The 15,937-nt window shown below is 40.3% G+C and overlaps 1 protein-coding gene across 4 annotated transcripts in view; it reads left to right on the top strand.

The window, feature by feature from the left end:
- znf385c (zinc finger protein 385C) overlaps positions 1 to 15,937 on the top strand; it is a 191,277-nt gene that overhangs the window by 136,130 nt on the left and 39,210 nt on the right. For all 4 annotated transcript variants that reach the window (XM_008113257.3, XM_016994542.2, XM_008113261.3 and 1 more), the window contains one exon: positions 14,827 to 14,969. In XM_008113257.3, the coding sequence (XP_008111464.2) occupies positions 14,827 to 14,969 (143 nt within the window). The remainder of the gene's footprint in view (positions 1 to 14,826; positions 14,970 to 15,937) is intronic.

The raw sequence follows: 15,937 nt of genomic DNA, 5'->3' as shown, positions 1-15,937 counted from the left end.
AACAGAATTGCTAACCATAAAGCAACTCTTCAGGAATGAGACCTTCTTTTTAAATGACAGGCTCATGATCATTAAATACTAAGCCCTATAATGAGAACTGCATCTCAAATTAGCATAATAGGCATTTCAGTCGGTGAGGCTCCTCTTTAAAACAAATTCTCTCCCTCCTCCCCCACGTTCGGCTGGTCCATGGCACACAGTCGCCAAGCCAAAGCAAAGAGTGCTGCAGGGAAGAAGATTATTATGAAGAAGAAATGCTTTTCATTTTACCAGTGCTTCATGCCTATTAAAATCAAATTAATTTGTTTGCCCAATCTTGAACAGTTGCCAGTCGCTTTGCATACATAAGGGTCTCTGTTTTATGGCAGATAAACATGCTAATTAGATTTCTTTCTCTTGCGTGCACACATACGCATACATACATGCGTGCATGCACACACATACACTTTCTCTCTTGTAAAATTTGCTTTGTAAAGGGTGAAGAGGATAGAAAAGGGGCATATTTTAACAGAATACATCTTGCAGCTGTACTGCGAAGAAGGAACTGATATAACTGCCAACCGAAGACAATAATTCTTCGATATAAAAATGTCTGCAGCACTTTGTGTTTATACTGCATCTGGATATTTTGACCCTCTAAAATTTAGTTGAGAATTGGAGAGGAAGTAAAGGAATTATACCATTGTAGAGACAACCAAGGAAAGGGGTAAGCAAAGAAGTCCTGAAGCACATGCTCAGAAGCGTTAAGATTCCTACTCTCCAAATTTCACTATTTTCTGCAATTGGTTAGTGAGAACGGTTTCTAAGAGTGCAATACTATCATTTCGACTCAGATGTTAAGCTCAATTTAATTCAATATAGCCTGGCCTCTGTTCAGTGGAAATAAAGGTACAGTCTAAATATCATTTTATGCTTCCTATTTGGTGGAGGGGACATGAACCTGAAGGTTGAATCTTGCAGGATATTGAGAAATTTGGTTTAGGGTTGCCAGGTATAATAATTGACAGGGAACCTGGTTGTGAAGAAGACATTTCAGCAGCTACTGCTTGTTACATTTTCTATAATTTACTATTTTACACAATTATTGAAAGGTCAGGAGTCCTGCCTCTTTCCTCACCTGGCAACGTATGGTGTTTACAAGTAGAGGGGGGAAATAGATGGAAGTATGACATCAGTGACTTTCTGCCATGTGAATAAATAGCTTCTCATTTGTTTTTGGGACTAAAACACATTTCTCTGATCCAGCATATGTAATATTGATGCCAAGAAGCTCCACATTTCCCTGGTAAATCTGCCTGAATGGATATATAGAAGTCAAGAATGGGGTAGCACATGTCTTTCCTCCTAGCTATGCCCACCGTCCCCCCAACAATATTTCTTTTGGGTATAAAGAAGGTCATCCAATATTCTCTCCCTCCCTGTTCATCTGATTGAGATGCTTTCAACAGGAACAAAACATATTGCCCTGAATTTCCAAATTCACACTATGTCTGCAATGCCAGAATTCTGGCTTCATTCTCTACCAGGTGGAGCTGTATTAAATCAAAGATAACTGAAATGGCCATCATACTTTTTGTTCCAAGCAAGAAAGAAGACTCAACAAAATGATCCAAGAAGGTCACTTAACCATGTGGCATAGCTTACAAGAGGAAATGAAATAAGAGGTGCAAATAAAGGAGGACTTCATAAAAAGAAGGATGTTTTTGTGAAGAGGAGGATAGAACTCAATGTTGGCCCAAGCATTTGTGTTCCACTTTCACTTTTTCTAGTTTCTCTACACACACACACACACACACACACACACACACACACAGATAATCTTGTCCAACTTGCAAAAACAGAGAAAATGATGTTCTAGGTCATCCTGCCACTATCAGAAAATCTTCTCTTTCCTTCTTCACAACCAAGCAGTTCAATCCCTCGTCCCACATAAGATCATGTCATTCTATCCAGGTCTCCAAAGACTTCACCATCCTTGTTGAGGCAAATCCTTTTAATTGAGTGTCTAAATTAACAGCTAAAAATACATCCTACAGCTGCTCCATTGGAATATCACTGACAAGAAATTGCGGTCAGCATGGAGGGGGTGGGGGAGAAATAAAGGAGGGGAGGAGAAGAATGGGTCCACTAAGGAATTTTGACCTGCTCGAATAATAACCCAAAAGGTTGATTTTGTTTTGAATTACATCTAGAAATGGGGGGGGGGGGGGGAATGTTCTAACACCTAAGCCCATAACCCTGTTGTTCTTTTTTTAAATGTACAGATTATGTATCCCATATCCAGCATGATTGGGACCAGAACTGTTTTGGATTTAAGATTTTTTGGATTTTGGAATACCTCATTTGCATTTATGTACATAATGAATAAACATCATCGTCATGAGCTATCTTGAATATCTTTGTCTTAACACAAAATGTATTTATTTAATACACGTTATATAAACATAAAGGTTTCCTCTTGACATTAAGTCTAGTCATGTCCAACTCTGAGGGGTGGTGCTCATCTCTACTTCAAAGATGAAGAACCGGCATTGTCCGTAGACACCTGCAAGGTCATGTGGCTGGCATGACTGCCTGCAGTGCCATTACCTTCCCGCCTGAGCAGTACCTATTGATCTACTCAGACTTGCATGTTTTTGAACTGCTAGGTTGGCAGAAGGTGGGGCTAACAGCGGGAACTCACCCTGCTCCCTGAATTCAAACTGCTAACCTTTCAGTCAGCAAGTTCAGCAGCTCAGCGGTTTAACCCATTGCACCACCAGTGGCTATCCATATATTATATATGCCTGGAAATACTTTTTATACAATATAATAATTTTGTGCATGAAACAAATTTTGTGTAGTGAACCATCAGAAAGCAAAGGTTTCTCTTTCTGAACTACACATGTGGACAATTTCGGACTTTGGAGTATTGCAGGTTTACAGATAAAGGAAGTTAAAAGTGTTGTACCTTTCCAACTGTCTTTTGAAGGAAAAGCAAGTATCTTGTAGTACGTTGTAGAGTTAACACATCTGTTGTCACAGATGCTTTTGCAAACTGGAAAAGAGCTTGGCGCATCATCTTTTTTGTACTAGAAATCTCAGAATCTCAGGCCAGCATAGTCAGTGACATTACTAGTGGAGGAATTTCCAAAAGTTATAGTCCAAAACAGTAATTGTTACAAGCTCTGTTCTAGAACCATTGTACTCTAGCATTCACAGGTGTAAGCAAGAAGCAATGCACACATACACGTTAGTACAAGATATAAAATGGCATGCCATCAGGACACACATGACCTCAAAGACATCAAACATGGGGAGAAAGACAGCAGTGTCTGATTCATCTGAAAAGCCTAAATGCAAGATAAAAGAGTGCCTGCCCACAGTGCCCATGAGAATATCATATTTCTTACATTTCTTATTTAACATTCAGCATAGGGTTATCAGTGGCAAAGATGCTCTCAGCTTTAGATGTGTCTGAATACAATAAATTCTGGTTTGCCACCACTGAGTACCTTGGAACTATTATTTTTGTTCAGCAGTCTATCCTGAGAAGAAGAGCAACTTATTATGATTTACTTATTAAAATATCTCTCTCTATTCTGATATATGGAGACCTCATGATGGTTTGTGCATAACTGTCATGCTGGAGCTTTCTCTAGGATCTTCCTTCTTTGGGTTAGCATTGTATTGTCTGATTTATTTAGAAAAGAATAATTAAACTTATGCAAAGGTGGCAGTGGCTCTGGTGTGGGCAAATGAAGTCTGGGTTTTAGTCTAATAGTATCAGAACCTGGGATAGCTCCTTAAAAATGTGCAGTAAACTCACCCCAGTGACATGAGACCCATCACTCCCACAGATCTCATGATTTTGGTGGTCCACTCCACAGCAAAAAAATACTGTTGCATTTTTGAGAAATAAGCATAATGTTAATCTGTGGTCACTTTTAAAAAGTTGACAAGTGCAAAAAAAAAAAAAAAAGAACATGTGAATATAAGATAATACATTAATAGTTTTGAATTAATGCCTCAAGAGACGTGCGGCACCTTTTTGCAGGGCCTTGTCATTCACTTCTGTAGGTCTTGATCCAACTGCAAGAAGAAATTACATTGTCCGATAGGAGTGAATGAATGGCACCTTTTACCTGGGAGGAGAACATAAAGGGATGGTGATGTGGAAGGGGTTATGCTTGCGACTTCTACAAATCTTGTTGTCTTATTCAGTGGATAAGTAAAGGTTTTCCCCTGACATTAATTTTAATTGTGTCCAACCCTGGGGGTTGGTGCTCATCTCCATTTCTAAGCCAAAGAGCCATCGTTGTCCGTAGATACCTCCAAGGTCATGTGGCCAGCATGACTGCATGGAGGACCATTACCTTCCCACCAGAACTGTACTTTTTTTAAAAAAATAATTTTTATTGAAGATAAAACAACATTTCCTTTACATAAAAAGTGGGGGAACATTCTGGGTAAAGTACCGGAACGGTACTTATTGATCTGCTCACATTTGCATGTTTTCGAACTGCTAGGTTGTCAGAAGCTGGAGCTAACAGCGGGAGCTCACACTGCTCTCTGGATTCGAACCACCAGCCTTTCAGTCAGCAAGTTCAGCAGCTCAGCAGTTTAATCCATTGTGCCACCAGGGACTCTTTTAGTGGAAAGCTATATTCTTTTCTTCTGTGTCCCTAAACTTATTTTCTTAAAGTTAATAGATAAGTTAATGAGGTTTTTCTGCTTCAAGAAATAAAAAATAACTATAGAATCCTACTAAACTAGATTAGGTATTTAGTCAGATATGAAACTGGATGCCGTTATAATTGACAGCCCTAAAGAAAAAAGGCTAAGGAATACCAAAGAGGGATTTTCCTTTTGCCTTTTCTAGTAAGCTGTCATCACAGTATATAGAAAAAACAACCAAGGACCTTGAACAGCTGTCTTTTGCTGTTTTAAGGACTTTGCTTGATGGTTTTCCTTGTTAACCCTGTACTTAGACCAGCTTTAAGTAGTGACAGTGTGTAGGCTGAAACCCAGCCTAATTGGTTTCAGGTTTAGGAACTCCTATAGACTCACTTTTGGCCAAAAAAACATGTCATTATTCCTTTTTTAATTTGGAAAACTTGGCACAATAATTCTGCAAATGGGGAAAGAAAGAAGAATGCAACTGCAGTCAGGGCCGGCCCAAGGAATTTTTCAAGTGTAAGCGAAACAGGATTTTGGTCCCCCCCCCCCCCCCAAAAAAAACCCAATCACCGAGAAATAAAAGGTAGAAGGTAGAGGTGAATAGAATGGATAAAAGAGTTTACCTTACAACCAGAAGTTTATTAACAACATTATGTTCATATAGTAACATTACATAGAATTAACACCAATCTTGCATTTTAATAAATAAATATTTTAATAAACTTTGCAACAATTTTAATTTTTTTGTTATTTCTAGTCTACAAGTACTACACAAAGGTTACCTGGTCATGATATCTCTTCAGAAGATTTTTCAGACTTCGGACTAGCTTCAGATCAGTTTTGTTTGGGAGAACGCAGTCCCAGGAGAATAGACACTTCCTTTCTCAGGAAGTGAACTCTTGTCCTTCAGAAGTGCCACGCCAGCGTGGACCATTGTAATGGGTGCAGCAAAGCAGGGGAAATCCAGTCATGAATCAATCATTGCCAGCTAACACCTCCCAACAAAGTATTCCCATCATCAAAGTCTGGTAAATCCTCTGTTTTCTCACGGCCACAGACGGCAGAAGCACATAACATATCGCATAGAACACCACTCTGAAAACAGGGGAATTCCATACAGGAAACAATCAGGGCCAGCTAACACCTCCCAACAAAAAATTCACTCAGGGGGGGAACAGCCAGGCTTTAAAGCTGCAAGGCCTTTACATCCTTATCATTTTTCCTAATTGCAGCATTCATACTTGCCTCTAACAGACAAAAAAAAACAATCAGAAATATTGTATATTCACAACCTTTAGGAAATAATATCCCCTGATGGCACAGCGTGTGAAAGCGCTGAGCTGCTGAAATTCTGGACCGAAAGGCCGCAGCAGGTTTGAATTGGGGGACCAGAGTGAGCCCTCACTGTTAGCCCCAGCTTCTGCCAACCCAGAAATTCAAAAACATGCAAATGTGAGTGCATCAATAGGTACTGCTCCAGCGGGAAGGTAACGCCGCTCCATGCAGTCATCCCACATGACCTTGGAGGAGTCTACGGACAACGCTGGCTCTTTGGCTTAGAAATGGAGATGAGCAACAACCCCAGAATCAGACATGACTGGACTTAATGTCAGGGGGAAAACACTTACCCTTTAGGGTTGTTGTATGTCTTTCGGGCTGCGTGGCCATGTTCCAGAAGTATTCTCTCCTGACGTTTCGCCCACAACTATGGCAGGCATCCTCAGAGGTTGTGAGGTATCCAGAGGTCGTGGGATTCTCCATTAGTTCCAATTCTCCATTAGTTCCTGGACGCAGCCGCAGACCGCCCTGGCAATCTGCGGCCGCGTCCAGGAAGTAAGGGAGAATTGGGCGATCTGAGCTGTGCACACGCGATCTGCGCGATCTGCGCCTGCGTCCCGGAACTAAGGGAGAATTGGGCAATCTCTGCTGTGCGCGTGCGCACAGCTCAGATCGCCCAATTCTCCCTTAGTTCCTGGACGCAGCCGCAGACCGCCCTGGTGATCTGCGGCCGCGTCCAGGAACTAAGGGAGAATTGGGCGATCTCTGCTGTGGTGCTACGGGCTGCTGTCGACGCCTCGACAGCGCCCCTAGCGGCCAGCGCCCGAGGCCGCCGCTTCAGCAGCCTCATACATTCAACCGCCCCTGACTGCAGTGTCATTGTTGTAAGATTTAGACATTTAATAGAGTTCACTTAAATGCAAAAAAAATCAATTCACGTTTTCCAATCTGCACTCTGTGGTGGACTCACATAATGCTAGAATTGATATCCTTTGGTTGAACATGTGAAAAGGTGCAAAAAATGAGGTAAAGGTATTAAGTGATCCACAAATCCTGCATTAACAGATAAATTTGCTATTGTGTAGTACTTCTCTTATTGGATTTGATAATGTAAACATGGATGTTTTTGCACAGCTGCCGGTTTAGCTTTCTTTATTTCTGGTGCATTGGTAATACTTATAGAACTTAGATGTGGTGTTCTCTATATCTTCCCCCTGTGGCAGAAGCAAGGTTTCCTTTATCTCTTCAGAAAGAGTTAGGGATTGTATTACGTTAGGAAGGAGGAGGAAATACGATGTGTTTTCTGCCTTACTAAAATCAAAATCTCTGCACCAATTGTCACTGGGGAAAATTCTTATCTTCCTTGAACTATATAAGTTGAGCAAAGTTTTTTATATTTCCTATAATTCAGCTTTTTGTCAGTCCTTCCAGGACTTAATAAAACACAGACATGTTGGGCAGTGTGCCTCTGGTTTGGAAAATGCTTTGGGAGCAAAGATCGCCACTCCTTCTGTGATATATGAACTTAACATAATCCGCTTACAGCCAGTCAGTTCTTGTTGACTCTATTGTTTAGAGTGCTCTTTATGCTTTGTTTTGTTTTAGTCTTTTTATGCTAATGGAATTGGGGTGAAAAATAATGCACAAATTAATATAGATGTTCTCTGTAGGTCATGCTAATAGGAAGCCACTTATACTCATTTGTATATACAAAAATACATGGTGTTTTAAAAAGATGGACCTGATTTGAAAATTGCAATATTTCTGCAAATATGAACCACCCAGGAATGAAACTCTCACCACTTGAAAGAGCAGGGCATAGAGTTTCAAAGGATTGCCACCAGATGCCCTTCCCAGCACATAAACAGCCCCTAGCCTCAATCATTTGCAAGACAATGACATTGCAACAAAAGGCCTATTGAGATGCCTCAACATAGTAAAACTCAGTAACTTGATAATTAATTCAACTGTTTGTAACTTTTTAGCTAATTCTGACATGTTGCCATCATAAATATACTGTTTTGAGATTGTGTCCATCATTTTGAAACACCCTGTAGTATTCGGATCTTTTTCACCTTCATGCATAATTTTCAACAACAACACAATAGGAACATACATGAGTGTCTCTGAACATTTCAAGGATTCCTCCTGCCTCACCAAAGTTCCACTGAGACAAGAGAGTCTGCAAGAATGTCACCCTTTCAGACAAGGGGAACCTGGTCCCAGCAGAGTCTGCTATTATGTTCTGACCATCTGAAAATAGTTCCTGATGAGCAGTCATAATCAGATTGCAAAGTACAGATAGTTTCCAGGTTACGAACAAGATAGGTTCTGTAGGTTTGTTCTCAAGTTGAGTGTGTATGTATGTCAGAACAGGTACATTTTTAAGTGTAACTCCAACCAAAAATATTTTTATTAGTTTTGGCTAGCATAGGAAAGGGTTTACAGTCTATACCCCTGTAACATTTTGTTGTTGTCTGTGCCCTTTTTCAGAAGATTTCACTTCACTTTCTGTCCCTCTAACACTTGGACTTTGAAATTTTTACATTGTTATGGAAACAAGGATTGGTGCTCAAGCTTCATTGGAGACATCATTTTTCCATGATAACTTACAGGAATGAATTCCCCTTCCTAGAAGTAGATTTTCTCATACTTCCTGTTGTCTTGTTTGTATGTAGGAGTCTGATATGTCAGATACTTGTAACTCGGAGACTTCCTGTACAGAGAATAAATAATTTATGCAACTGTCAGACTTCCAGTTCAGAGTCATGAGCCAAGAGAGCTCCCAAGCATCACAAATTCAGCTTCAAAACAATCCCTCTTTAATGAGCATCCAAGTCCTGCTTTGTAGATGGAGGTGTAAGGAGTTTAAAGAAGCAATAGAACTACATTCTCTGATGTTGAACATCCTCATTAGTGTCCCCATTATTGTCATATTTGTATGTACTAAGTACATACAATCCTCAGATGATTGCTGGATTGAAGCTGACTCCTCACCCTAAAAATCAAAAGAGTCAACTAATGTCCAGGGGTGAATGGCAGGCTCACCTGAGAAAGATGAAATTTCCATGGGTTTCTTTTTCTAGCATATTCAAGGGCTCTAAGGTCTCCAGAGCAAATGCTTCTGGACTAAGTGTCACTACCAGATGGATAAAAATCATGACCTGCACTATTTAAAACTGTTTAAAAATGGAAATATTAATGGTCAAGAAGGATGCATATTTCTGTGCTGTTCCACCAACTGGGAAGAGGAATACCAAATAACAAACTTTATATAAGGTCATTTACACAAGGATGGTTGGAATGTGACCCACAGGACCTTAATTTTAAAGAATTGCCCCCACGTGTTCTCTCTAGAGGGTGCGGCGGTATTTTTATCATGTGTTTAGATCCCACAGGATCATTTTAGGCCCTCAAAAGGCCTTTTAAACTGTTGTAAGTTGTGGGGGAAGGTCTCTCCTGCCACCCACATCCTCTATATGACATTAGGAAACATTTGGGAGCAAAATGGGTGGGGGGATGGAGGGGATGCTCCCAGATCTCCTACACCAGATCTCCCTAGCTTTCCACATGCTTTGTGTTTCTGCTTGTCATGCCAGCTGAGCTTCTGGGAGTTGAAATCCCAAATATCTGAACAGCCAAAGGCTCTACTACAATAATTTCAGGATTGTGTGCCAAGGAGATAATTGTTAGTGTGCCACAGGAAATAAACTCTTTAAATAATTAAAGACATTTGTGGAGTTCCAAAAACCCAACTGGAGAAGTGGCTGTCTGCTATAGTTTTGGGAGGCACGTTCTTCCAATTTCATATCCTTCCAGTTGGCATTCTCTTTCAAGCTGCTCATTTTGCTCCTTCCCTTTCTTGTTTGTAACTGGATGCTGCTGTTAAAGGGGCACAGAAAGATTATTGGCACAAGCCACTGCTTTCACTGTTGTTGTCTATCTAGAGGAAGCAAACCTAGGTCAAGACTTGATTCGGCAGCGTGTAATGCACCCATGAGTACAAAGCAATCTTCTAAGCCCATAGTCATCTTCTAATTTTATATCAGAATATTTGTGTGAATTATGAAAAGTTTCGGAAATGTCCCTGGATCCAAAATTTTCCTTTTTACTACATTTTGAACAACAAACTGCACATAGCAATGAGTTGTTAAAACCTCATTATGATATCAACTAATCTGCTTTAAAGAGAGGGAGGAACTAGAGGTCCATCTATATTGATGACTAAATCTGGGACTGGACTGGAGAATTGTTATTTCAGATTGGCCCCAGATTAAACAGTGTTTATATACGCCACTCCCAAACAGTGGCATAAGTGGGAGAAGATCCCAGGCTATCACTCTTACCTTTGCTACTGTTTTGTTGTCACAGCAGCAGACCTAGAGGTGCAGAGAGATCCTGGCCATTGCCGGACACCTTGATTGACATCAAGAAAAGAGAGAGACTCTCCAGAGCTATGTGAATGACAGTGAGACTTAATTAGATCTGAACCAAGAAATTTGTTTCAAATGCTAAATAAATATAGTACTCCCACACAAAAATCTACCCCTCGTTATATCAAGCCTTCTTGATTTCAGCAGTATAATCTGAATCTTTGTTAATTTTGTAGAGTGGAGATTTTGGAGACACTTTCTGTCTTGAAAATGTTTTTGTCAATGCTTGGAATTACCTGCTGAATGAAACAAACATGATATTCCTGTTGATATGCAAATATGCTGACTATATTGTACCCACACTGATGTTGCTAGTGCGAGCAATTAATTGTTACATTTGGATGTTTGCACATGTTTTGTTTATAAATCAGTGGCATCTTATGAAAGGAGAATGTTTAAATGGTAAGTCTCCCTGGCCACAAAGCTTTCTCCAGTGGAATTTTCCATTTTCTATCTTATTCATTTCCTGTTGGGTTTTCATTTTTCATTCTCCTCCTTGTTACATTTTGAATAGGAAACCTTTTAATGGTTTGCCCTTCTGAAGTCCAGGAGAGGACACAGATATTCTTCAGTTGGGTTGTTGTGAGTTTTCTGGGCTGTATGACGTTTCGCCCACATCTATGGCAGGCATCCTCAGAGGTTGCGAGGTATATGGGAAAAACCAACAGAGTTATTTTTCCCACCCTGGACCTTCCACACATACATAAACCTTCCTTACTTAGTTTTTCCCATATAACTCAAAACCTCTGAGGATGCCTGCCACGGATGTGGGTGAAACCTCAGGAGAGAATTCTTCTGGAACATAGCCATACAGCTATACAGCCATACAACATGGCCATACAGCCATACAGAAAACTCACAACAACCCTGTGATTCCAGCCATGAAAGCCTTCGACAACATATTCTTCAGTTGTCACACAACAACCTGAGTTAGAATGTTTGGCTAGAGTTAAGAAAATCCAGCCTCAGATATTCAGTCAATCATGAAGTCCAGCACATGATCTTTCACCAGTCACTGTTACACTTATCTTACAAGGTTGTGGTGAAAATCAAATACTCAGGAGAGCCCTGTACATTCTCCCTGACCTTCTTGGCGCAAGCTCAAGATTAAAATGTAAATACTTTATTTATGTGCCTGTTTGTTGCTATAAACATGAATATCTGGAAAAATGTTTGTGTGTTTCTTTCCCTCTGCTGTTCCCCAGATTTCCCTTCTGGGTGACATTGCCATTAATTTGATCAGTACATGCCTGATGTAGCAAGCCGTAGTTTACCCCCCTCGAGTCAGAGCTGGTTCGGGGAGCAGTTCCCTCTGCAAAGACAAGAACAAATTTGTCCAATCTGCTAGAAAGAGGCCATTTGTGCCTTCCAGGCATCTTCGGGCCCGTGATACTGCAATCTGTAGAAAAATGTGAACACTGATGGGTTTTGTAAGATTTTTTAAAATAGTCTTTGATCTGTTTTCTTTCTGACCCTCTTGTTTTATATTTGGCAAATGAAGCTAAATAAAATAACATTAACTTTGGGCTGGATGAAGATGTATGTGAATTTGCTTGCAGAATTATGGGTGCGAAAAATCAAATCATATGTAATGGGAAAAGGTGTGCATATTTTGAAATTTACTTATTTGCAAACCTGGCCACTACTCCAGTGAAGTAGGAGATTATTGCAATAGTAGCTACTGATAGGTCTCCAAGGTCAAACAGGCTTTTGAAGAGAAACCAGACTAAAAGTGTTGAAGAACTACTGGGCAGAAGCAGTTGACAGTGGGAAACGATTTCTCTGAGGTGCTTTCAGATAGTAGCTAAACCTCATTCGTATGCCACAGAAGAAGTCAATACTGGTACTTAGGAATGCCTTTTCCCTGAAAAACTCTAGGATGATGAGACAATTCACAATGAAGCAAGAGATTATGCTAGAAGATATGTCTTGCAGGCCAGAAGGCACTCAGCCAGTTGGTGGGGAAGAACAGAGGACAAGGACAAGTAGTGTTTGGCTTAATGTCACAATTGGGTTCAAATCAGAAGGACATTCAGCTGCTGTCATACTGTACTCTCATGAGTGAAAGGATAATAGGAAGCTGCACCATGGGTGTGAAAGAAACTCTGAGAAACATGGATCAGGGAAAGCCACTAATCATAAATCAAGAAACAGAATGAAGAAACATAGCCATACTTAGGATCTCATCAGATGCTGTCTTCTCTCAATTTCTCTGCACTGCTGAAATGGAGTCACACAAGATGCACACCTGGCCATTTCTGGTGATTGCCCATTGGATTCAGTTGCAGCAGCCAGGGAAACAGAGAGAAGTCTGTGTTTTCAGGAGATGGGTACTACCTGACCTCAGACCATAGAAACTGGAGAAAAGCAGGATAGAGGTGGGGAAAGGATGTGGATGACTACCATCCCTTAAGATGAAAAGGCATGGGACTTCAACAGTAGAGAATAAAAGAAAATGGTTCCCTCTGCTTTTCCTTGCTTTCATGTGATGAGGTCCTTAGTATGATTGGACTAAAGCAGAGAGGAACAGGAGATTTTTCAACCAGATAATTGCATAGTGTTTTACTCTGGGAACAACAATGTAAGAAGGGGAAGGATAACATTAATAGTGAGGTGAGATGTAGCAAAATCAGTTAAGGGATACAATGTAAAGTCAAACTGAGTAAAATCAATAGGATTTTATGGGAAACTTATCAATATAATAGAAAGCTAAAAAGCTGACAGGAAATCAGTTGAAGTACAGTGCTGCAGATTTCTATGAATTTCAATATACTGTATTGGAAAACACAATAATGTTTTATGAAGTAAAAGACAGTAGCAAAACAGGAAGCCCACACTATAAATAGATTGACTCAGTCAAAGAAGACATAACCCTGAATTTCAGCACCTGAGAGGTCAGGAGGTCTTTCATTCATAGGGTCATTGGAAGTTGAAGTCAAACTGACAGCAAATGGTGACAACAATAAATACTAGCAAAACCTGGATCAGAACATTAAACAATATTGCCTCAACCTTGTACTCGCATGTTGTTTTGGACTTCAGCATGTATTATTTTTGGCTACGGGCCATGTTGATTTAATGGGAGTAAATATTGAAAACCTTGGTGTCCAGTTGGCACTGTTTGTGGAAGGATATAAATAAAATAAGTCATGTTCTCTTTCATCACTGTATCCTAAATTATGGAAACCACATATAATTTCCTTTCTTGATCTGAAGTACAAGTGGGTTGTATCATTGTTAGAAAAAATATGATTCTTCAAATACTTAGATCTATTCGAGAGCACTAAGATATTTCCTACATTTATTGTTTTCTTATTCATCTGGAGTTTGTAATTTATTTTCTGGCTCAGTATTTCATATTCCTATGGTATTTTCTGTGGTGTGGTACAACACAGGTAACCCGTTTCTGAACCAATTAATGTTAATGTGTTTAGATCAATCCTACCTCAGAAAGTCAAGACGCCAGTGGCCAAAAACAGGACCAAACTAATATCTGTAAAAGAGACATGAGATTTTAGGGAAACTATTCCCAAATTTAGCAGTTGTCATTTCTTGAGATTTGAAATTGGAGACATACTCCACTGTGACAACTGAAACTATATACTACTTCTATTGGTACTGCCTTTTATGTCTGAATGAGTCATTAATTTTTGTGTGGCTCATGACTTGAAGGGCACAAGCCCACAGTGGCAACATGTTGTGACACAATGGGGAGCCTCCTATGGCTCATTCTGCTGCATCCCTGGCTTGGGCGTGATTGAATTATCGCATTTGCTGGAGTGAGTAATTCTGTTACATGCTGTTTTAAATGTATACACAGACATACACACACATTCATTTACTGAAATATCTGTACATCCTCCCTTTATGCCCAGGTGATTATACAGTAAACAGTTTTAAGTAAATTAGAACATTAGCCAGAATCCTGTTGGGAACCTATATCTGTGGGAATTAGAATGTCACAGTTCTACAGCATCTGTATCCAGCAAGAGGCCGCTGCTATGATAGGGGAGCCAACAACATAACCAATCCACAGCAAGACCAGTTGTACATAAGGTCATCAGTTATGGCATGCCAATTAGAACTGGTAGATCCCAAAGCACACTGGACACTTTTGGCGGTCCTCTATATACCTTTGCAATTCACTAACAAATTTTTGCATCATTTCTGCTGTGAAGCTAAGGATGTGTCAAGTTATGTAATGTAGACTATGATAAGGAGCGTGGCCAATGTTTTTAAAATAGAAGGTCAGGAAAAAAAAAATACACAGTGAGTAACACCATTGGCTTTCAATAAGTATCATGGCCATAGTTGTTCCACACAACAAATTAGCAGTTCTGTTTGCAGGCTACTGTTTTGGAATAACTGCTTTGCAGTGCAACATCATCTGATCTCACTCTCCTTTCAAAGCGTTGCTTTAAAATGGAAATATTTCTTATCTCTCTTCTCTTCTTAGGCCCAGCCAATCACAGCAGCTCCCTCTTAACATCACTTCCAATCCCAGGACGATCTCTCCATTCACCATTGGACATCAAGCACTTCCTGACCTTCCGCCTCAATGGGACACCCCCGCTCAACCTTTTCCCCAACTTCAACGCGGTGAGTTTTATAACCCCTGACTGTCCTGATTTGGCATGGACAGTCCCAATAACTCCTCTGTTGCCCCACCTTTTCAGCTGATTTAAAAATATCCCAATTATTCTTCTCTCCCTCCCACTTCCACTTACTTCAGCTGTTGGAAAACTGAGTTAAAATGCAAATGCAATTGGCACTTGATTAACTCATCAGAGAGGAGAGGAAAGGAAGTGGTAGAATCTTGCCCTTCCCAGTAAGCTCAGGAAGAAACAAACTGCTTTGGTCTCTCCTAGTTTGTTCGTATTAAATAATAACATCCATCACCTTGACCACATTTTGATGTTGCTTGGCTACACATAACCTGGTGAAATTCTGGAAGATACCGAGCTCTTCTAGACCTGGTTGAAATAACAGAAAGCGAATTGCATATTTCTGGAAAAAGAAAAACCACCTGGAGTGATTTCTTGATCTCTACAAAGAGCTGCTTTATTTTCCTGTTTGAGATCAGACAATGGCAAGGCTGGCCTTCATATCTACAGTCAGAGCCACACATGTAGCCATTGCCTTAATCCATGGAGTTTACGTATTGCACTACTGTTTTCTTCTGGCCTTTTTTGTTTGTTCAGTGTGTAATTTTCCCTGTTGATTGGCTAACTTCAAGGTCACTCAGAACGCACATGTTAACAGCTGGAGTTATGTGTGAGCTTCCTGAGCTTACTGGTATCTGTAGAAATACTGCAAGTGCAGGATGGCTTCACACACACCCGCTCATGCTCATCAAGTTATGCCAGCCCTCTTTCATTACAGATGGAAAGCTTAAGCTCTCCAACTACACTTAACAAGGGGCGTGAAGGTCACTGAAGTTTGTGACAGTGCCATGAGAATGGTCATTTGAGAAGGCTGTAACTGGTCTTTTGGTGGTTCAGAGGGTAGCTGTGAATTCTCAGAAAGGTGTATTCTTTTTTTCTGTGGATTTCCTACAATAGCCAATG

The sequence above is a fragment of the Anolis carolinensis genome, chromosome 6 (genome assembly GCF_035594765.1).
Source record: "Anolis carolinensis isolate JA03-04 chromosome 6, rAnoCar3.1.pri, whole genome shotgun sequence".
Classification (NCBI taxonomy): Eukaryota; Metazoa; Chordata; class Lepidosauria; order Squamata; family Dactyloidae; genus Anolis; species Anolis carolinensis.
This window is presented reverse-complemented; position numbering and strand designations above follow the sequence as displayed.